This window comes from Coffea arabica, chromosome 4c (genome assembly GCF_036785885.1).
Source record: "Coffea arabica cultivar ET-39 chromosome 4c, Coffea Arabica ET-39 HiFi, whole genome shotgun sequence".
NCBI classification, from domain to species: Eukaryota; Viridiplantae; Streptophyta; class Magnoliopsida; order Gentianales; family Rubiaceae; genus Coffea; species Coffea arabica.
The window spans coordinates 13119836-13143049 of NC_092316.1; the positions used below are offsets into that span (position 1 = coordinate 13119836).

A 23214-nucleotide genomic window follows, 5' to 3' on the forward strand; every position below is an offset into this window, starting at 1 on the left:
AAAGAGAGTAATCGGGCTTTTTTTATTCTACAGGATTCACATTCAAAGCCTGCCTAAATTGCAATCTTTGACCCTCTCGTGTTTCCATTGGGCTACCAATAAAATGCTCATTTACCAGAACTCTTGACGGTTTTTTTTTTTTTTTGTTTTGTTTTTTTGGAAGCAAATATGTCATTCAATCTTGATATTAAATCTGCCAAGGCAGCATCAGAGACTTCCTTTGGGAAGTTTAGAACCCAAATTTTTTTTTTTTGGTTATCAAGGAGAGCTAAGCAGCTCAATACATAGATACTAAACGGGGGTGGTTACTCTCACAATATCCAAGTTCCTTCATCTCCTAACTATATCCAGTGGGCTCTGTAAACGATACAACCCTGGCTTCTTCTTGAGGCTATCTTTAGCTAAACAATCCGTCCTATTGTTTCCTTCTCGCCAACTATGCGATATCCTTACCTTCCATTCCTTGTGTCTCCATTGATCAATTTGTTTTAGCAGGTTAGAGTAAGGGCTCAAGTGAGGTGGCTTGTCCAGAAGCAAAATCGCAGCTTTTGAATCTGTCTCTATAATCACTCTCTTATGTCCATCTTTCCAAGCCAACTGTAGTCCATGTATGATTCCCTATAGCTCCGCAGCTATATTCGAAGCTACTCCCAAATTCACCTCAAATATTACAACCTTCAAGAGAAACAGAAATTTTGATAAAATGTGGGCAGGCACATCATTGTTCCTCCTCACATGTGAAATCTTAACAAAGTCAATTCCAGATAACATCGAAATGATTCCATGAATAAGGTTTCCAATTAATGACAAGTCAGAATCTTTGCCGTTAATCTTCTAGATAATATTTGAGGGATGCAAGCGAATCTAATCAAGTCGAATACTCTAGTGTTTAAATTTATTTGATTATTTTAACGAATTTGAAATTTTGTTCAAATTCAACTTGTTTATTTATCAAATCGAGTTTGAACAAGTTTTTTTATTAAGTTTGAATGTTATCGAATATAAAACGTTGTTTAAATTTTATTTAATTAGTTGGCAAACCAATTACGAAAGAGATCTTACCAACCCAAACTCAGATTCGAAATTTGGTTCATCTTTCTGTCCTATAGATTTTGCGCATCACCTTCCAGTAGGAAATGAGTAATCCCAAAATCTCTGGCTAACTGAAGAGCTTTGAGAAAAGCTAAACACTACACATGTTCTGCAATTTGACCGTCAGGAAACTTCTCAGCCAATACTGCTTCAGTCTGACCCAAATGGTTACTCACAACTACACCAACACCAGCACCGTCTTCAGAGAAAGCACCGTCCACATTGATCTTAATAAAATTCTCATCGGGGGCTTTCCATTTGCATTGAACAGTATTGCTGCAACTTCGATTCTTACAGTGCAGATTCCTATTTTTCTGGAGAAATCCCTCCACACATAACCACCCACATGGATTGCATCCTATCCTTTTCTTGAAAGATTTTGTGGTTCCTGCATCTCCATATAATCCAACCGTCCAAATGGTGGTGGCTTCTACCTGAACAGTGTTTTTATCCTCTCCCTGCAATAAACAATCAAACCAATCTTTAAAACATGAAGCTCAAAATTTTTTAACAGATTTGAGGATGCCCAAACCCAACCCCACTTCCTGAGCAAAAGTAGTCTAGAAAAATATGCTTCTCTGATTCCGGATGGCAACCATTTGTAATTTTGAACATTTGTCACTCCATTTGTAAAAGAGTGTGTGTGTGCATGTGATATAATGAACTAGTGGTCAGATAACAAGAAGATAATATGTTTCAAATTAAAATGCATGTCCTGTATGTTGTCAAATACAATTATAAAAGAAATTTTAAAAAATAAAGTAGTGGATAAAGAAGCAAATAATCCAAGCTCTACTGGGAATTGTCAAAGGAAAAATGCACTTTTCATCTCCAATGTTTTAAGTGTTGAGCAGTCCCTAAAATTTTATTCAAAATACATTTCATCCTCATAATTTTATAATTTGGATCAATTTCATTCCTAAAGTTTCATGCAAACACATTTCACCCTCATAGTTTCATAAATTTGATCAATTTAGAACAATTGAATCATTGTTAACCAATTTGGACAGAAAATCATCACATCACTAGCATGTCATGTTAATATTTGTATTGCTAATAATTGATTCGGTCATTGATTTAATTACATAAATAATAATGTGTGTGTTTGGATAGGAGATTTTTTTTTTAATTTCTGATATGATGTATGTAAGATAAAAAAAAATTGATTGGATGATAAATAAACGAATTGAAAAACATGTATATGATGCAAAAAAAAAAAACTTTTGCAAACAATTCTTTCTTTCACATTAATTTTTTTTCTCCAATTGGTTGCAATGGGATAGTTTGAAATTTTTCTCCAATTGGCTATAATGGGTTGTTTCTTCTTCAAGACTTTGTTTCCTCTTGATCTTTTCATTCGATTTGTGATTCAAAAGAGAGTGATGGTGGGCGAAAATTTCTTAGTTTATATAAAGAAAAGGAGAAAATAAATTAAAATACAATTTTTGAGGTTTTTGTTAATTTAATGTTTTTCTTTTTACTATTGAGCAGGAAGTGGTTAAGTGATGATATTCCATTTAAATTGTTTGACAGTTCATCAATTGTCCTCAATTAGTCAAATTTATGAAAATAAGAAGGTGAAATGTATTTGCATGAAACTTTAAGAATAGAATTGGTTGAAATTATAAAATTAAGATGTTGAAATGCGTTTTAACTGAAACTTTAGAACCGAAATTGTCCCACGCCCCAAACAATAGGGATGAAAAGTGTTAAGTTCATGAGTAAAGAGTTGTATCCCACATTGGTCCGAGAGATGGAGAAAGAGCGGTTAATATGTAAGTAAGGGTCCTAGACCTAATAGGTTAAGTTTTTGGGTCAGAGTTGGGTTCTTGATTTACATATTGGACTCTTTGGTAGACTCTCTCGAGGTGTTTCTCCATATCAAATTAGTATCAGAGCTTCAAGTTGTGAGACTAGGCTACTCATCGGCAAGTAGATTCTTCTCGGAGTTGGACCGGTGAAAATTGTCTTCTTGATGGTGGACCGAAGTGCTAAGAAGTTTGGTTGGTGTTTGACCAAGTGTATCATGTGTTTGGTAGGGGATCCGGTTGATGTTAGACGAAAAAACCAAGGGTTGGCAGGGATCCAGAATGCAGTTTGGATGTTGAAGGATAGTGGGTCCATGTTTGAGAGAAGAGGTGACCTTGGTGATAAATATGGACTTGCATTGAGTATTAAAGTGAGCTCAAAAAAGGGTTTGTAAATTTGGGTTTAATGTGGAGGTTACTCATGAAGGGGGAGATTTGTTAGGTTCATAATTAAAAAATTGTATCCCATTTGGTTCGAAAGATGGAGAAAGAGCGGTTAATATATAAGTAAGGGTCCAACATTGGTAGGGGGTCCGGTTGATGTTAGACGAAGAAACCAAGGGTTGGCAGGGATCCAAAATGCAGTTTGGATGTTGAAGGATAGTGGGTCCATGTTTGAGAGAAGATGTGACCTTGGTGATAAATATGGACTTGCATCGAGTATTAAAGTGGGCTCAAAAAGGGCTTGTAAATTTGGGTTTAATGTGGAGGTTACTCATGAAGGGGGAGATTTGTTAGATTCATAAGTAAAAAATTGTATCCCACATTGGTTCGAGAGATGGAGAAAGAGTGGTTAATATATAAGTAAGGGTCCAAGATCTAATAACTTAAGTTTTTGAGTCAGAGTTGGGTTCCTGACTTACATATTGGGTTTTTTGGTGGATTCTCTCAAGATGTTTCTCCCTATCAAAATGTGCATTTTTTCCAATTGCCACAAAGCTCCGCCCAAGAACTTCTCCTCTTATCGTTGCCAGTACGAAGGCCCAACTAATTTTAGGTGCTAGATTTGTGAAATCTCCTCTTACTAACTGCATTCTTTTCCAATTTTGGCTATCTTTTATGATAATTCATGGCTGCGAATTGCATTTTTGCTAGTGAAAATCATAAGAACTAAAAAATTTGCAGCCATACTATCACATACCTTATGAGTTGCTTTGGCCAAGAAAAATTTACAAAATGAAGTACTAAGCTTGCTTATAAAAGTTGATCAATTATGCCTAATTTTTAGCAAAAAAAAAAAATTTGTGATTGGGAATTACTCCATTTAGTTAATAATTGATGGAGAGCGTAGTGAAATTTATGATTCTTTCTCAAAAAAAAAATTGCTTACGGGTCAAAATGATGAAGATTGCCTTCGTTAGTTTACTGATTTGAGTGTCAATTTTCTGAAATAGCCTAAATGGAATGGACTGGATAATAGCCTTCACTAGTAAATTTTTTGAGGTAAATTTTGCCTTTATTGTAGTTCTACAACAACAATTGTTTTGTTTGTTCAAGAGTTGGAAAAAAAAAGTACTAAAGGAGTTACCAATTGCAAAGATGAAGAGAAAGAGAAGGCAGAAGCTTAGGGATGAAGTGGTTATTTGACTTAAAGGGAATGGAGAATAAGATATTTCGAAATTGGTTAACTCTCATTGGAATATTAGCTCATTATTTTGAGTGAAATAGGATTAAGAGCATTAACTGACCGGATATTCTCCACTTTTCAAACCAATTATATACAATATCTTCACTTACTATATGCTTAGATTCCTGATTGACTATTAAACAAAGTAAATTTGTGTACCCAAGATGAAAAAAAGGGAGAATATTGTAAAACTTACCAAAATTGATTGGAAGCAATACTTACAAAAAGTTTATATATTTCAACAATTTTTCAAGTGATTAATGTTGATCTTAATCCCTAGCTTTTGATATTTACAAAACAAATGGATGATACTAATATCTCATCAAGATATACTTTCAGTTATGAAGCAAATCAGATTTAAAAATCAAGTGCTATTGAAAGAAACAAAGGTTACTGAAAGCTGTCGGACGCTTGTGAAGACAGGATCGGACGTCTGATAATCATTGCGCAACTTCGGACGCATGAAGAACTCCATCACCGGACGTCCGAAGGAAATAAGATATTCCCCCTAACTCACTGACCTCGATCGGACGCAAGCATCGGACGTCCGATAGAATTGAGATATTTCTTCTAACTTATTGTCTGCTTTCGAACGCAAGCATCGGACGTCCGATAGAATTGAAGAAAATCTTTTAAACTCACTGCCTGCTGTCGGAAGCAAGAAACCAGACTACCGGACGTCCGATACTCCCAACGGCTAGTTAACTCTTCAGTTACTTTCTATCCGTTGAAAGCATTAATGAAGCACTTTATTGATCTCCTATAAATAGAGCATGGTCAGAATCTTTAAATAACTTTTACACATTGAATATATAAAAGATTTAGAGTAGTTTTAGTAAGAAAACACTCTCCAAGAAAGATTTGTAATTTTGGTGGTGTGAAGTTCATTATAAGTTTTTCATTTGTGAGTGAATACTTCAACAGTGTAGCTCTGTGAGGGTTGTCCTGAAGGATAGTAAAATTTCCTAACTTGACCAAGTGGAGATTGGGGCAAGGAGGAAGTGAGTCTTCCTTTGTACATAAGATTGGTTGTATTTCATCAATTTGAAGAATCTTGTTTGAATTGATCTACAAGTTCAAGGGGAGCTTGGTAGTCAATTGTTTGCAATTTTTCCCTTCTTATTTATTTATTGTTATCTTGTGATCTTTAAATTGCTTATATCTTCTATTTCTCTCAAGTGATACTGTTTATTCATTGATTAATTCATTGTGTGATTACTTAAGAAAAGAGGGTAAATTTCATATTGAGCAAAAAGTGCCCATAACTTGATTAGTTTTATAATCAACCTAATTCATTCACCTCTTAAGTTGTTTTCAATCCTTATAATTAATTCATTGAGTTGTAAATGCTTAATTGATTACATATGTATGAATTGAATTCTTTTCTTTTGCGCTCAAATAATTAGAAGACTGCGCACTTTTTTAACTTATTCTATATACGAAGAATGGAATGCAAAATCTTTGCAGTCAAGTTTAGATATTTTTAGGTGAAATCTTGATATTATGGAGTAAAAATTGCTCAATGATTACACTCTTTCAATTTGGACTATTTGACTACAATTAAATGAATAAAAACACAAAGATGTCAAATTTAGAGGGAATGTGGTATTGAATAGGGGTGTATACTTGCTTCATCCTGTTGTTATGTGTAAGATTATATTAATGTGATGAAGACATGGCTAGCTCGAATGGTTAATCCCTTATTGAGTTTCGTGTGACTAGAGAATTGTATATATAATATGCCATGTATTTTGACTTAGAAGCAGGCATTCTTATTGGTAGGTTTATGCCTTCGTGCACTCGATCCATTTCTAGAGGTTAGGATTGTTGCCTCTTACTTGCTATAATGCATGTCGGCCTTTTAAGTTAGTGACGACTTATTATCTTAGTTTTTTACATAGCCCAAAAACTCGTATTTGCTGATCCTTTGTATAATGCTCGATCCGAGTATGGAGAGAACGACTTACAGCTTTGTATTAGTAATTACTTCAGGGTATGCATTCCATCTTACTCTTTTTTCAACTAACTGTGTGTTGTTTACAAAGCCTATGCATAATTGCTTTCCAATTGTTCCAAAACTACTACATATGGGGTGAATCTAGATGCATGGTTCTTTTGGCATGCTATGATTAGGCCATTTACCAACTTATGCTAATACATGTGTCATAATAAAGAAAAAAAATCAATGGCAAGTCAAGCTGATTCATCGAGATTAGGCCGAACCCAATTTTCATTGGAGAGGGAGCTCGAGTTTGCAAAGTACTTGGTCAAACTTAAGCAAGCCAATTACTCAACAAGGGCAACCTAACGAGTGATGTCTTCGCTGCAATAGCTGCTAAGTTCACTCAAATAGGTTGCCGCTTTGATCCCTTTATCAAGGCAAAGTATTATTCATTATGCAACCAAACACAAGAATACAATCGCATGGGATTTAGGGTCACTGGTGCCGAATGGGATCCCATCCTAAAGACAGTGACTATGGACAAAAGCAAATGGCAAGCCGTGATTCAGGTTGTAAATTAATTATTTGGGTTTATGGAGATTTGTTTTTCCTCCGTTAGATCTTTTTGGGCAACCTCTTATGTTCTTTACGGTATCAAATGTGTAGGAGAATCCATCATTTGAAACTTAGCACCAGAAGAACTGCCACTACATGTTATCGAAGGTATTCAACAAAATGGATGCACAAGAGAGATATGCAAGGGATTAAAAAAAACTCTTTGTTGACATCAATGAGGAGACAAAAATGAGACAAAGTCAGGCAGCAAACATGGGGGGAGAGGGGCTAAAGCACTTGGACATGTTTGACGATGAGAAAAAGCCTATGCAGCCAGTCCAAAAATCCGATGCGAAGGGTAAAGCAAAAAGGAAAACGCTGGAATCTTCATCCACAAGGGATCATGACCTCCCACCTGGTCAAAGTCGAACTTTGTACAACAATGCAATAGCCTGGATGGATACCACATTTGCCTCTATTCGTAGCACATCCCATTCTATAGATGTCGCACCTCCCCCTGCACCTGCCTCTACTCTTCCTCCTGCGAATATGGAGAATGACCCTTATTCAGTGGATAAAGCGAATGATGCTTGGATGAACTAGATGACTTGCCAGATAAAGTAGCAGTCACAGCAGCCTCCATCTTAGCTGATTCAGCTGCACATTGAAAGACGTTTTTGAGACAGAAGACTGAGGCTCGATGGCGGTTGTATGTACTAAGAATCGGAGGGGGAGAACAAGATGACTGAGGCCATTTTTGCCTAAGGGATGGCACCTATTGCATGGCTCTTCATGCTTTTCTCTTAATATAGTGAATTTTCATTAGTGATTGGAAACAATTTGTTTTCTGTATTTGGATAAGTTTCAAAACTTTTGTTGTGTCATGAAAGGGTTTGGCACATTTTAAGTACTGGCCAATATTGGGTCGGGATGTTTGACTTGTTGAAAATAATCAATATGAGTTTTCATTACTTGATTTTAAGAGTATTTCCTTATTTAACATACTTAGTTATTGTATACTATACATCCCATTTTGTGCTTATCGGTCAATTATTTTGAAGGTGTAGGAGTAGGTGTGTGACGCCCCCACATCTCCCTAAGGCGAACCAAAGGGTATCTGCGGGACGCCTGCCCAACCGAACCGAACATTTCGAAGAGAGCAACATGAATACAAATAAAGCGGAAGCGTTCAAACTTAACAAGTCACTTAACATGTAACCAGTACATCGGGTAATCATAATACGACTTAAATTCTAAATACACGTCAGGGCCCAAATTTTTACATTTCAATTCCAAAAGTACAACCCAAACCAGAATCTAGCTAAAATATAGTAGGAATTCTAAACAAAAGTACAACGATGGGTTTCTCCATACTTCTCCGAGATTTGGTCTTGTTAAGGAAAACAAAACCATAGGGTGAGCGAAACGCTCGTGAGACCAAGAACACACATGCAAGCACATTGTTCAAATAGCAATCCCAAATTTATTACAAAAAATCGTGATATTTCAATAATCAATCATTCGAGCAGGAAAAGTAATCAGAAACAATGCAAGGATATAGTAGCTCTCAGGAGCTAAGTTCCACTCGCTCTGCCGATATCATTCGTATACTTTCTCGCGATGACCCTCCGTCAACCGGGTCGGTATTTCTATTTCCGTAGATCACCACTTACTTCCCTCCGTCCACCGTACACCTCCAGGGCCCACAAGTCATTTATAAGGCGATACTCCACGAGTATGCCAAGCAAGACCTCTCATTAGGTCGAGCTTATATATCTCATGGCTCGCCCAGGTTCCCGACCAAGCTCATTACCGGCTCAAGTCCAAGGTCGGCCTATGAGTTTGGGCGTCCCCCATTCGTTTGAAAGTCGAGGAGATTCACTCCAACGACGTATGTAGTCATAACATACCATTGCATTTCATTCATTCATTCAATACATTTCATTCATTCATTCATTCAATACATTTCAATCATTCATTCATTCAATACATTTCAATCATCCATTTCAATCATCCATTTCAATCATACATTTCATACATTTCAACACACCCGCCCTTATTTTTAAAATCTCCAACAATTACCACAAATAAGCAAGTATCAAGGATTCACACACTTGACACTCACCGAGTAATTCAATAAGAATTATTTTCTGGAAGTTCAAGTGTCCACTGTAAGATCCTCTTGAAGGTCTCCTTGTGCGCCTGACAATTAATAGTGGATAATCACTCAAATATCCCAATTATCAAGGAAGATTGTACACGGGTACAATTTAAAGAATATTTCACAAAAATGAACCTCAATTACTCGTAAATCGAGGTTCAACTTGCATTTTATTAAATACAATATTATTTGAGTTTTTACCATGAAAATCGAGGGCAAAACGTTTGAATAATACTAAGACAATTAAGAGTTTTAGAAAAACTCCTTTGCCTTGAAAATTGAAAATTTTCAGTTTTATTATAAATTTTTGAAAATTCGTATCTCTCTCGATATAAGTCCAAAATTGGAAATATTTATACCGTTGGAAACCTTTTGGAAAGTGTTAAAAGTTCTTAGAAGACACTTTTCCATGAATCTAAGTGGAAAGTACTCAAAAATGAGCTTGAAACCACTGCTCCAGAATGTTCAGGATTGAGCTAAGGTTGGTTTTTTCGCTAACTTTGGAAATTTGGCAGAATTCACTCGTTGCAAACTAGCACTTGAAATTTATAACTCAATTAGAGGTGCAAGTAAGGTTTAGGTCAGAACAAGCGGATTGTGAGTTGGAGTTTCGAGCACCGAGATACGGTAGCTCAAAGTTAGGAAAATTCAAGTCTGGTGAACAATTTCCAGATTTGAGTTTTCAAAATTGGAACCTTAGCTAAGAGTCAAAACGAACTTGGACTGGTATAAAATTTTGCAGTATGTTACTCCTATATGAAAGGTACCACTCTATCAAATTTCAGGGAAAAATACCTTCGAAAAGATAGTTAATTAATCATCCAAAGTTCAGGAAATTTTCTAAAGCAACCTGTCTTTTGACTTTCATTTTCCAATTCAAATCGTTTAACCAAGAAAGCTATCCAACCATGGTTCATTTGTGAAATAAAGGTCTAAGATACATCCATGATACCTTTGGTAAGTGTTTAGCATCAAGAACTTCAATTAATAAGATCACTCCCTGGTTTTGTCCCAAACCAGTCCAAGTATTACGGTTTTTCCAAAACAGGGCAGTCCTCTTGTTTTGGTCACAACTCAGTCAATTTAACTCAGAATGGGGCATGGTTTATGTCGTTGAAAAATAAATTCATAGGGCTATAATATCACAGAAAAAATCATTTCAAAATTTGGCACCCAACTAGTTCAAAATCGGGCATCAATTTGCTGCCTTATCACTTCATTCCAGTTGAACAGAGCAACAGGACAGTGATCTTAAAACGTTTGGTTCGGCTCACTCACAAAGAATCAGAACGTTATTTTATCTCAAATTAAAGCCTGGAATGTCTAGTTTCCAACGCCACCAACGGTACATGATTTTGACATCCGAGGACGGAGTTATGGCTGAAACACCACCGCTGGTCAGAGCCATACGTGAACAGTTTCCAGATTTGCTAGTTTCACAAAAAAAATTCGTTTGCCCAACCAAACCTCATTATTTTTCGATGAAATTTTTCACACATCTAATACGTCATATAAACATCAGATTCAAGCCATTGGATCATTAAAAATTGGCCTTAAAATGGCCGAACAAGGTAGGGGCAAAATCAGAAACTTTTGCTTCTTGCACCCAATGAAATTTCTATCAATTACACACCATTAATCCATCATTTTAACCACTAAACCAACAATATATCCACCATCAATCATCAAATCAGCAACAACCCAAGAGTGGGAGTTCATAGAGCCCACTTTCACATTTTTCCAACAATATCAAGTCATCTACTTACATGCAAGTACTTAGAGATGCATATCTACTACTATAAATCAAATTTAAGGTGATGGATCATGTTATACCTTCTTAATGTACTAGATCAGAATTTTTGGCCCTTGAAATGCTCCAAGAAACCGTGATTTTCAGCACCCTTTTTGCAGCTCAAAATGATCTCCTAGTGTTAAGCTAAGTGTGGTGCAAGTTTAGTTGAATTTGGAGATGTTTTGGTGGTGGTTTGAGTAAGATTTGTGAAGTAAAATGAAGAACAATGGAGCTTAAGAGAGAGAGAGGGCTGGTCGGAAGTCTTGAGAAGGAAGAGAGAGAGAGTGATTAGATTTTTTAAGCTTCCAAGAGAAGATACTAACTTGTGGCCACAAATCACCCATTAGTCAACTCACATTAGGGGGCGTTTGGCGCGATTAGGGCTCGATTTCTCGCGCGTTTGGTTCACTAGTGCACTAAATCTCTAATGCATTTATATTCATGTAAATATTATTCACTCTTGATTGTCCCGAAATAAGGGTCTAAAATCCCTCAAATAAAGTCGCGCGTGTGAAAATGCGTACCGTCAATTTTAACGCTATAACGCGAAACTTCCGAGAAATTCTTATAACGATTGTACTACTAACTATCACTTGAGTGTATATTCATAAGATTACCTATTTTAGAACCATGGTACAAGTCTCCAATATTTCAAGTTTATTGTGCTCCTACGCGGTAAAATTTCCGAGCACTATTCACTATTTTTACTAAACGCACTCCAGGAAATTAATTTTTGAGACGAGTCACTTTAAAAATATAACGAAATTATATTATCATGTATTTAGATCTAATAAGACTAGAAAATATTTCTCGTGGTAAAAATCCAATTAAATAATTTATTAAACCATAAGTTAGGCTTAAAAATAATAGTTTTTACGAGTCATCACATCCTCTCCTGCTTAAGAAAATTTCGTCCTCGAAATTTACCTTGGTTGATGAACAAGTTTGGATACTTCTCTCTGATTGTCTCTTCAACTTCCCATGTTGCTTCCTCTACTCTGTGGTTCTTCCATAGAACTTTCACTAGTGGTATCTGCTTATTTCTCAATTCCTTCACCTTTCGATCCAGAAGTTTTACCGGTCTCTCCTCATAGGTCAGGGTTTCATCGATCTCAATATTCTCCGGTTGTAAAACATGAGAAGGGTCTGAATGATACTTCTTAAGCATGGACACATGGAACACGTTATGAATTCGAGATAAGTTCGGCGGTAATTCCAGCTTATAGGCTACATTCCCAACTCGTTGAATAATTTTATAAGACTCTACAAACCTTGGTTGTAGTTTCTTCCCTTTTCCGAACATCAAACTTGCTTTAAAGGCGTAATCTTGAGAAATACTATATCTCCAACAGTGAACTCCAAATCCTTTCTCCGATTGTCGGCATAACTTTTTTGTCTACTCTGAGCAGTTTGAATCTTTTGCCGTACCAACTTTACTTTTTCATTAGCTTTCTCAATCCAAGATACGGTAGTCGGGTTTAAAATTTTTCGTTCACCTATTTCATCCCAACAAATTGGGGATCTACACTTCCGACCATAAAGTGCTTCATATGGGGCCATTTGAATAGAAGAGTGGAAACTATTGTTATAGGCAAATTCCACTAAAGTCAAAAACTTACTCCAACTCTCTCTAAAATCCAGTACACAAGTCCTTAACATGTTTTCAAGGGTCTGAATTGTTCTTTCAGATTGTCCATCAGTCTGAGGATGATAGGTGGTACTAAAGTTTAATTTAGTCCCCAACACTTCTTGTATCTTTTGCCAAAATCTCGAAACAAATCTTGGATCCCTATCTGACACAATACTCACAGGTATACCATGTAGTCTAATGATCTCATCCAAGTACAACCTGGCCAGCTTCTCTAACGGGTATTTCATGTTAATTGATAGAAAATGAGCCGATTTAGTCAATCTATCCACTATCACCCAAATGGCATCATGGCCTCTCTGTATTCTTGATAAGTCTGATACAAAATCCATGGTAATATTTTTTCATTTCCACTCAGGTATTTCTAGAGGTTGCAAAAGTCTTTGATACTCGGCTTTAACCTGTTGACAAACCAAGCATGTCTGAACAAATTGGGCAATTTCCTTCTTCATATTCTCCCACCAATATAGACTTTTCAAGTCTTGGTACATTTTATTCCCTCCAGGGTGTACCGTAAATTTCGATCGGTGTGCTTCCTCCAAAACCTCCTTCTTAAGTGTTTCGTCCTTTGGTACTACTATCCGATTTCGAAATCTCAATATTTCATCTGATCCCAAATTGAAATCCGTCTTGTCTCCCGTCTTAGCTTTTTCCACCAACTTTTGCACTTCAGGGTCCTTTTCCTGAGATTCCTTAATGCGTTCCAATAAAGTGGAGGTTATTACAATATTCCCCAAAATTACTTTCCTTGGTTCTAATCGAGAATTCCAATAGCTAACTTCCTCCAACAATTGAAATTTCTTAACCATCAATCCAGCCATTTGTACCTGACGGCTCAAAGCATCGGCCACTATATTGGCCTTCCCAGGATGGTACTTAATCGTACAATCATAATTTTCTAGAAATTCCATCCATCTACGTGGCCTCAAATTCAGTTTTTTCTGAGAAAATAAGTATTTAAGGCTTTTGTGATATGTAAAAACCTCAAATGTTACTCCGTACAAATAGTGTCTCCATTTCTTCAAAACAAAGACCACAGCCGCTAACTCCAAATCATGAGTCGGATAATTTCCTTCATGCGATTTCAATTTCCTAGAGGCATATGCTATCACTTTATCATTTTGCATCAAAACACATCTCAAACCTTCCTTAGAAGCATCTGTGTAAACCACAAAACTATCCTGTCCATTTGGTAGAATTAGAACAGGCGCTCTAGTCAATCGTATTTTCAACTCCTGAAAACTTCCTTCACACTTAGGACTCCATATAAATTTTTCATTTTTCTTGGTCAACTCAGTTATAGGCCTAGTAATTTTCGAAAAATTTTGGATGAATCTCCGGTAATACTCTGCCAATCCTATAAAACTCCGAACTTCCGTTGGATTTTTCGGTCGTTTCCATTTCGAAACAGCTTCAACTTTAGCTGGATCCACTTTAATCCCATCCTTAGAAATTATATGCCCTAAGAAAGTCACTTCTTTTAACCAAAATTCACACTTGCTAAACTTAGCACATAATTGATGTTCCCTCAAGATTTGTAAAATAATTTTCAAATGTTTCTCATGATTTTTCACATTTTTAGAATACACCAAAATATCATCAATGAATATCACCACAAATTGATCCAAGTAAGGTTTAAAAACCCTATGCATTAAATCCATGAAAGCGGCAGGTGCATTGGTTAACCCAAAAGGCATCACTGCAAACTCGAAGTGCCCATACCTCGAGTTAAAAGCAGTCTTAGGAATGTCATTCTCCAAAATCCTCAATTGATAGTAACCCTGCCTTAGATCCAACTTTGAAAACACTACCGCCCCTTGCAATTGATCAAACAGTTCATCAATGTGGGGTAGTGGGTACTTATTCTTAATCGTAACATCATTTAAGCCTCGATAATCTATACATAACCTCAAACTCCCATCTTTCTTCTTTACAAACAAAACTGGGGCTCCCCACGGGAAATCACTCTCTCGTATAAAATCTCGTTCCAACAAATCCTGTAATTGTAACTTCAATTCCTTCAATTCAGCTGGAGCCATCCTATATGGTGTCCTTGAGATAGGTGCTGTTCCCGGGCTACATCAATTTTAAAAGTTATTTCCCGTTCCAGGGGTAGAGACTCCAATTCTTCAGGAAAAACATCGAAAAATTCTTTCACTACCGGTGTGTCCTCCAGATTCACCTTATCGCTAGGGGTATTAATAAGAAAAGTCAAATATTCTTGAACTCTCTTGCTTAACAATTTTCTAGCCCGGATTCTCGAAATAAGTGCAGACGAAGCTAACTTACCCCTTACCTCCAATTTCAGGGTTGCCTCCCTTGGAATACACAATTCTACAATTTTCGTCCTACAATTCAGTTGGGCATTATAACGGGCTAACCAATCCATCCCTAGGATCACATCATATCCTTTAATCGCTAGGCCTATCAAATCGACCAACAATTTTCTTTCATTCACGCAGATTTCACTATTCTTATACACTAGATTAGCAATTAGACTTTTGCCCCCAGTGGGTGTTTTAACCTCCAAATCATACGGTAACTTAATTGGTTTCAAGTCTATTCCACTCATGAAATCAGGGTTTACAAAAGAGTGTGTTGCACCCGGATCAATTAAAACCCTAACTAGGCGGTGAATGATTGGAATTGTACCTTCAACCACCTCGATCGCCTCTGGGACTTGTGGATAGTTCAATGCGTAGACCCTAACTGGTACTTTCGGTCGACTCCCTCCGGCACTGGTCTGGTTAGACGTTGATTTTTCAGGCCTTTGCAGGTTTTCCCCTGTCTTTGGCGATTTCGGACAATTTGTGACTTGATGCTCAGCGCTCCCACACAGTAAGTATTTTCCCGACTTTTTCCAGCAATCGTTCTCAGAGTGATTCGATTTACCACAATACCCACATGTAACTTGAGGGGTCACAGTCGATCCAACAGAAGGTGCCCCCTTAACTTGAGTTATCCCGCTACGACCTCCTCTAGATAGAGCTCCCCTAGATGCTCCAACAGTTCTCGTTCCTCCTTCTCCTCTTCCCATTTTAGAAGGGTGTACATTCTTACTGGTCTGCCCAGAAGTACGATCAGGAAAATTCCTTTTTCTGTTGTGGAAATCCCTCACTTGAGATCTCGCATTCTCAACCTTTTGCGCTTTCTCTAAAGCCTCAGTAAAGGTAGAAATTTGGGCTGCAGCCAGACCCTCCTGAAGTTCCACATTAAATCCGTGTACAAATCTTCTAATCCTCCTCCGTTCATTGGCTACTAACTCAGGAGCGTATTTGGAAAGTTTAGTGAACTTCCATTCATACTCTGCTACAGTAAGGGTTCCTTGTTTTAGCTTAATAAATTCGTCCTCCCTCTTTTCTTGGATTAAGGGTGGAAGGAATTTCTCATTAAACTCTCTCGTAAAGCTATCCCAAATCCAAGGGTTTTGAGCTCTTTCCCATTTTCTTTTTATCACATCCCACTAAGCACGAGCTATTCCCTCGAATTGGAAAGCAGAAAAGTTCACTCGCCTATCCTCAGTGTAATCTAGAGCGGCGAATATATTGGTCATCCTCTCTAACCAATTCTCCGCTACTTCGGGGTCAGGTTCACCTATAAATTTAGGCGGGTTAAACTTTAAGAATCTTTCCAGGACTCTATCCTCTCCTCTATCCTGGCCCCCAGATTGGTTAAATGGTCCAGAACCCTGTCTCTCCGCTAGACGTTCTAGGATATCAGTCATTCTATTGATGGCTGTAGCCACTTGGTTACCCTCAATGTTTTCCTGTCCCCGGGTCGGTCCAGTTGCCGATCCCTGGTCATTCCCCTGAAGTTGGGCCTGTCTAGACGCTCGCCCACGGCCTCGACCACTCCTTAATCTTTCCATTAGTCTAAATGTGTCTAGTGCAAGAAATAGATTAATTTAGGCGGAAAAGAAGAAATATATCAAAATGAAAACCAACCAAGAAAGCGTTGAAATTAACGATAATTTACATTCATAAGCATGTCAAATTCGTACAATCAGCAAGTTATGGACAATTCACAAAAATATAGCACACAGGTGCTCAAAAGTATACTTTTAGTCACAGAAGACTAAAGTAAGAACAAGTGCCCAAAAGTAGGCCACACAAGCATGCAAAATAAAATGGCCTCAGCACCCGCGTCACCCTAACTAGTTCTAGCTGTACCGATCAAAAGTCAAAATGGGTCAACTACTAAGATCCTAGTCCACAGCAGGGCTATCAGGAGGAACCTCCTCCTCGGGATCCTTCTCCTCAGCATCAGGAATCACCTCAGTAGCGTCCTCAACCAATCTAGTAGCATCAGTCAGGATCTCGAAAGCCCGGTTACGGACATCCCGTCCTAGCCTAGTGAGTCGAGCCCTAATATCCCGAAACTCCTCATTAACCACTGCAGATGTGGCTACCTCACCCTCAATCACCTCCTCGAGTTCGGCAATCCGCTCACCCTGAGCGCTAATCATCTGCCTAAACTCGTCTACCTCAACCTGTAGATCGCGGTTGGCATCCACCAACTGATGACGCTTGTCGTCCAGAGCAAGCACTAGATAGTTCGGGTAGGCGAAAGTTAACCTACACGAACATCGAGGGTGTCTATCATATGGGGAGTAGCGTACTCGATCTCCTCCCGCTAGAACTCGGTAGAAGATAATCCTAAGAGACTCATAATGACCATTCGCATGGCCATTCCCGTTAGCTGTCGGGGCTCCATTTCCGTCATCCATCCCTGCAAAATAATAATACTTTTCAGGTTAGAAACTTAAATCACTACCTAATTCCAATATCTTGTAATGCATGCCTAACTTAATCGTTGGTTCATCCCAATTGTCACTTGAGGTAGGACTAACTTAGTTGTTAGTTCGCCTCAAGTATTACTTCGGGTATGATTAAGTCATCCCATATCGAATCTTAAAGGTAGAATATCTAATATGTCTCCCATATAGACCTCTAACCTAGTGCTCTGATACCAACTGTGACGCCCCCACATCTCCCTAAGGCGAACCAAAGGGTATCCGCGGGACGCCTGCCCAACTCTCGCCAGGACTCAAGCAACTCCATTCAACTTAAAACCGAATCGAACATTTCGAAGAGAGCAACATGAATACAAATAATGCGGAAGCGTTCAAACTTAACAAGTCACTTAACATGTAACCAGTACATCGGGTAATCATAATACGACTTAAATTCTAAATACACGTCAGGGCCCAAATTTTTACATTTCAATTCCAAAAGTACAACCCAAACCAGGGCCTAGCCAAAATATAGTAGGAATCCTAAACAAAAGTACAACGAAGGGTTTCTCCATACTTCTCTGAGATTTGGTCCTGTTAAGGAAAACAAAACTATAGGGTGAGCGAAATGCTCGTGAGGCCAAGAACACACATGCAAGCACATTGTTCAAATAGCAATCCCAAATTTATTACAAAAAATCGTGATATTTCAATAATCAACCATTCGAGCAGGAAAAGTAATCAGAAACAATTCAAAGATATAGTAGCTCTCAGGAGTTAAGTTCCACTCGCTCTGCCGATATCATTCGTATACCTTCCCGCGATGACCCTCCGTCAACCGGGTCGGTATTTCCATTTCCGTAGATCACCACTTACTTCCCTCCGTCCACCGTACACCTCCAGGGCCCACAAGTCATTTATAAGGCGATACTCCACGAGTATGTCAAGCAAGACCTCTCATTAGGTCGAGCTTATATATCTCATGGCTCGCCCAGATTCCCGACCAAGCCCATTGCCGGCTCGAGTCCAAGGTCGGCCTATGAGTTTGGGCGTCCCCCATTCATTTGAAAGTCGAGAAGATTCACTCCAACGACGTATGTAGTCATAACATACCATTGCATTTCATTCATTCATTCAATACATTTCATTCATTCATTCACTCAATACATTTCAATCATTCATTTGAAATTAGAACGAGTGTGATAAAGTACACACCCGCCCTTATTTTTAAAATTTTCAACAATTACCACAAATAAGCAAGTATCAAGGATTCACACACTTGACACTCACCGAGTAATTCAATAAGAATTATTTTCTAGAAGTTCAAGTGTCCAATGTAAGATCCTCTTGAAGGTCTCCTTGTGCGCCTGGCAATTAATAGTGGATAATCACTCAAATATCCCAATTATCAAGGAAGATTGTACACTAGTACAATCTAAAGAATATTTCACAAAAATGAACCTCAATTACTCGTAAATCGAGGTTCAACTTGCATTTTATTAAATACAATATTATTTGAGTTTTTATCATGAAAATCGAGGGCAAAACGTTTGAATAATACTAAGAGAATTAAGAGTTTTGGAAAAACTCCTTTGCCTTGAAAATTGAAAATTTTCAGTTTTATTATAAATTTTTGAAAATTCGTATCTCTCTCGATATAAGTCCAAAATTGGAAATATTTATACCGTTGGAAACCTTTTGGAAAGTGTTAAAAGTTCTTAGAAGACATTTTTCCATGAATCTAAGTGGAAAGTACTCAAAAATGAGTTTGAAACCACTGCTCCAGAATGTTCAGGATTGAGCTAAGGTTGGTTTTTTCGCTAACTTTGGAAATTTGGCAGAATTCACTCATTGCAAACTAGCCCTTGAAATTTATAACTCAATTAGAGGTGCAAGTAAGGTTTAGGTCAGAACAATCGAATTGTGAGTTGGAGTTTCGAGCACCGAGATACGGTAGCTCAAAGTTAGGAAAATTCAAGTCTGGTGAACAATTTCCAGATTTGAGTTTTCAAAATTGGAACCTTAGCTAAGAGTCAAAACGAACTTGGATTGGTATAAAATTTTGCAGTATGTTACTCCTATATGAAAGGTACCGCTCTATCAAATTTCAGGGAAAAATACTTTCGGAAAAATAGTTAATTAATCATCCAAAGTTCAGGAAAATTTCTAAAGCAACCTGTCTTTTGACTTTCATTTCCCAATTCAAATCGTTTAACCAAGAAAGCTATCCAACCATGGTTCATTTGTGAAATAAAGGTCTAAAATACATCCATGATACCTTTGGTAAGTGTTTAGCATCAAGAACTTCAATTAATAAGATCACTCCCAGGTTTTGTCCCAAACCGGTCCAAGTATTACGATTTTTCCAAAACAGGACAGTCCTCTTGTTTTGGTCACAACTCAGTCAATTTAACTCAGAATGGGGCATCGTTTATGTCGTTGAAAAATAAATTCATAGGGCTATAATATCACAGAAGAAATCATTTCAAAATTTAGCACCCAACTAGTTCAAAATCGGGCATCAATTTGCTGCCTTATCACTTCATTCCAGTTGAACAGAGCAACATGACAGCGATCTTAAAATGTTTGGTTCGGCTCACTCACAAAGAATTAGAACGTGTATTTTATCTTAAATTAAAGCCTGGAATGTCTAGTTTCCAACGCCACCAACGGTACATGATTTCGACATCCGAGGACGGAGTTATGGCCGAAACACCACCGCTGGTCAAAGCCATACGTGAACAGTTTTCAGATTTGCTAGTTTCACAAAAAAAATTCGTTTGCCCAACCAAACCTCATTATTTTTTGATGAATTTTTCACACATCTAATACGTCATATAAACATCATATTCAAGCCTTTGGATCATTAAAAATTGGCCTTAAAATGGTCGAACAAGGCAGGGGCAAAATCGGAAACTTTTACTTCTTGCACCCAATGAAATTTCTATCAATTACACACCATTAATCCATCATTTTAACCACTAAACCAACAATATATCCACCATCAATCATCAAATCAGCAACAACCCAAGAGTGGGAGTTCATAGAGCCCACTTTCACATTTTTCCAACAATATCAAGTCATCTACTTACATGCAAGTACTTAGAGATGCATATCTACTACTATAAATCAAGTTTAAGGTGATGGATCATGTTGTACCTTCTTAATGTACTAGATCAGAATTTTTGGCCCTTGAAATACTCCAAGAAATCGTGATTTCCAGCACCCTTTTTGCAGCTCAAAATGATCTCCTAGTGTTAAGCTAAGTGTGGTGCAAGTTTGGTTGAATTTGGAGATGTTTTGGTGGTAGTTTGAGTAAGATTTGTGAAGTAAAATGAAGAACAATGGAGTTTAAGAGAGAGAGAGGGCTGGTCGGCAGTCTTGAGAAGGAAGAGAGAGAGAATGATCAGATTTTTTAAGCTTCCAAGAGAAGATACTAACTTGTGGCCACAAATCACCCATTAGTCAACTCACATTAGGGGGCGTTTGGCGCGATTAGGGCTCGATTTCTCGCGCGTTTGGTTCACTAGTGCACTAAACCTCTAATGCATTTATATTTATGTAAATATTATTCACTCTTGATTGTCCCGAAATAAGGGTCTAAAGTCCCTCAAATAAAGTCGCGCGTGTGAAAATGCGCACCGTCAATTTTAACGTTATAACGCGAAACTTCCGAGAAATTCTTATAACGATTATACTACTAACTATCACTTGAGTATTTATTCATAAGATTACCTATTTTAGAACCATGGTACAAGTCTCCAATATTCCAAGTTTATTGTGCTCCTACGCGGTAAAATCTCCGAGCACTATTCACTATTTTTAATAAACGCACTCCAGGAAATTAATTTTTGAGACGAGTCACTTTAAAAATATAACGAAATTATATTATCATGTATTTAGGTCTAATAAGACTAGAAAATATTTTTCGTGGTAAAAATCTAATTAAATAATTTATTAAGCCATAAGTTAGGATTAAAAATAATAGTTTTTACGAGTCATCACAAGGTGCCTCTTACTTTGAATAGCTGGGGATCAACCTAATTTTGGAATGTATTTAGATGACCCAAATGATGCGAGAAACGCAGCAACTGCTATGATTATACTATGATGAAACTTTCAAAGAACTCAATTACCAAGGCCGAGGCAGATAGTCTGAATGAATGCTTTGACGGGTCAGCAACAAATAGACGAGTTGATCATGGACACTGCACTAGGATGCTCGAAAATATGCGTATGAATGTGCCTACTTTTGTTCAACTTTGCCAGTTATTGCGAGACAACAGCTACATTACTAAAGGACCCTATGATAAAGTATCTTCAGAGAAAAGAGTAGCAATTGGTTTATATGGCATGACCCATAATGTGACACAAAGGGTGCCGAGCGAGCGCTTTCAGCATTCCACACTGAGACCATTCACTGACACGTGCACCAAATGTGTCAGGGATTGGCCCATTTAGCACCTATTGCAATTTGACATAGGAGCACGGATGCTACTCATCCAAGAATTTTGAATAATAGACAGCTTTATCAATGGTTTAAGGTACTTGCCTCTTGCTGAAACTATGACTCGCTATTTCATAAAACTTATGGAACCCATTGTAATATAGGACTGCATTGGTGCTATTGATGGAACCCATGTCTCGACTAGTGTGGCAAGAAAGAAATATAATGCCTTTCGTAACAGGAAGGACACTTTCTCACAAAATGTTCTAGTTGCATGTGATCACGATATGAGATTCGTATATGTTAAGGTTGGTTGGAAAAGGAGTGCCCATGATAGGCATATGTTGATGGATGCTATTTCCAATCCCAGTGCAGTCTTTTCTGTGCCACCGATTGGTAAATATTATACAGTTGATGCAGCATATAGATATATGCCATGTTTTATGGCCCCTTTCAAGAGTGGTCCAGGTGGGAGATCACAAACTGCGTAGAAGGGATTGTTCATTTGCCGCCGTGCTTTAGTTGGAAATGTGATAGAAAAGACATTTAGGGTATGGAAAATGTGATTTAAAATTTTGAAAGGTCCTATGAAAAACTACCCTATTGAGGCACAGAAAAATATTGTACTGACTTGCTATGTACTACACAATTTCATCAGAAAGATAAAATCATATGACCAGTACTTCATGGATTCAAATGCTGCCTCTAATATGGATGCCGGAGATGCTGAGAGAGCTCAAGTGACACGATGCCAAAATCGTTACATGATTAGAAACAATTGCGGAATGCAATGACTGATTATATGTGGCTTCATCGAAATGAGTAGTCTATGGGGTGCCTATACAAATTTCCATGTTGAATAGTTGATTGCCACTTATCGTAGACCATTTTTTGTATCATATGTTTTTTGTTTGCTGGTCAAATATTTGGTTATGAAAAGGACATATATTTGAGCCATTGGATCTAAAAAATGTACTAAATTCTTTGCCACTTCAATGACTACCCAATAATTTGTGCAACGCCGCTACAAGTGTCCTCAGGTATTTTCACAATTAAATAACTTCAACAATTATTTGATATTGCAAATAATTGTAAAATATATGAAAAATTACAATAAATATTGTATCAACAAGTGGGAAAAAAAATTTACTACAGTAAAATTTTTAAAAAACTCTCACAGTATAGGAAGGTTTTTTTTTTTTTTTTTTTACAGATTTCTATGGTACATTGCAGCAAAGTTTTAGATAGATTCTCAAAAAACTCACTTGCCAAATAGGGTTGTAGTCTTGGACAGTGACGAAGCCAGAACTCTAAGTCAGGGGTGTAATGTACAACTATCATTGTCTGATGTGATAACATGGCTTGATAGATGTATTGTTACATGTATCATTAAATCTAATTTTGTGACTT

The 23214-nt window shown here is 37.5% G+C and overlaps 1 protein-coding gene and 1 long non-coding RNA gene across 2 annotated transcripts; one reads left to right on the top strand and one right to left on the bottom strand.

Moving 5' to 3' along the window:
• Positions 1–333: 333 nt before the first annotated feature.
• On the bottom strand, positions 334–1732 carry LOC140004925 (uncharacterized). Its single transcript, XR_011812741.1, has 2 exons — positions 1063–1732; positions 334–675 (listed from the first exon to the last, which is right to left on the bottom strand). It is a non-coding gene; the product is annotated as an uncharacterized lncRNA (long non-coding RNA).
• Positions 1733–21467: 19735 nt separating this feature from the next.
• On the top strand, positions 21468–22295 carry LOC140004688 (uncharacterized). Its single transcript, XM_072044830.1, has 2 exons — positions 21468–21797; positions 21969–22295. Exons 1-2 carry the CDS (start codon positions 21468–21470, stop codon positions 22293–22295), a joined length of 657 nt encoding a protein of 218 aa, XP_071900931.1.
• Positions 22296–23214: the final 919 nt, after the last annotated feature.

What these genes read in the sequence shown, in the direction of transcription:
- LOC140004688 (XM_072044830.1), top strand. Translation starts at nt 21,468, where the DNA reads ATGAAACTTTCAAAGAACTCAATTACCAAGGCCGAGGCAGATAGTCTG. An exon ending in CTGACACGTGCACCAAATGT is followed by an intron (nt 21,798 to 21,968) that starts GTCAGGGATTGG and finishes ATTGTAATATAG; the next exon opens with GACTGCATTGGTGCTATTGA.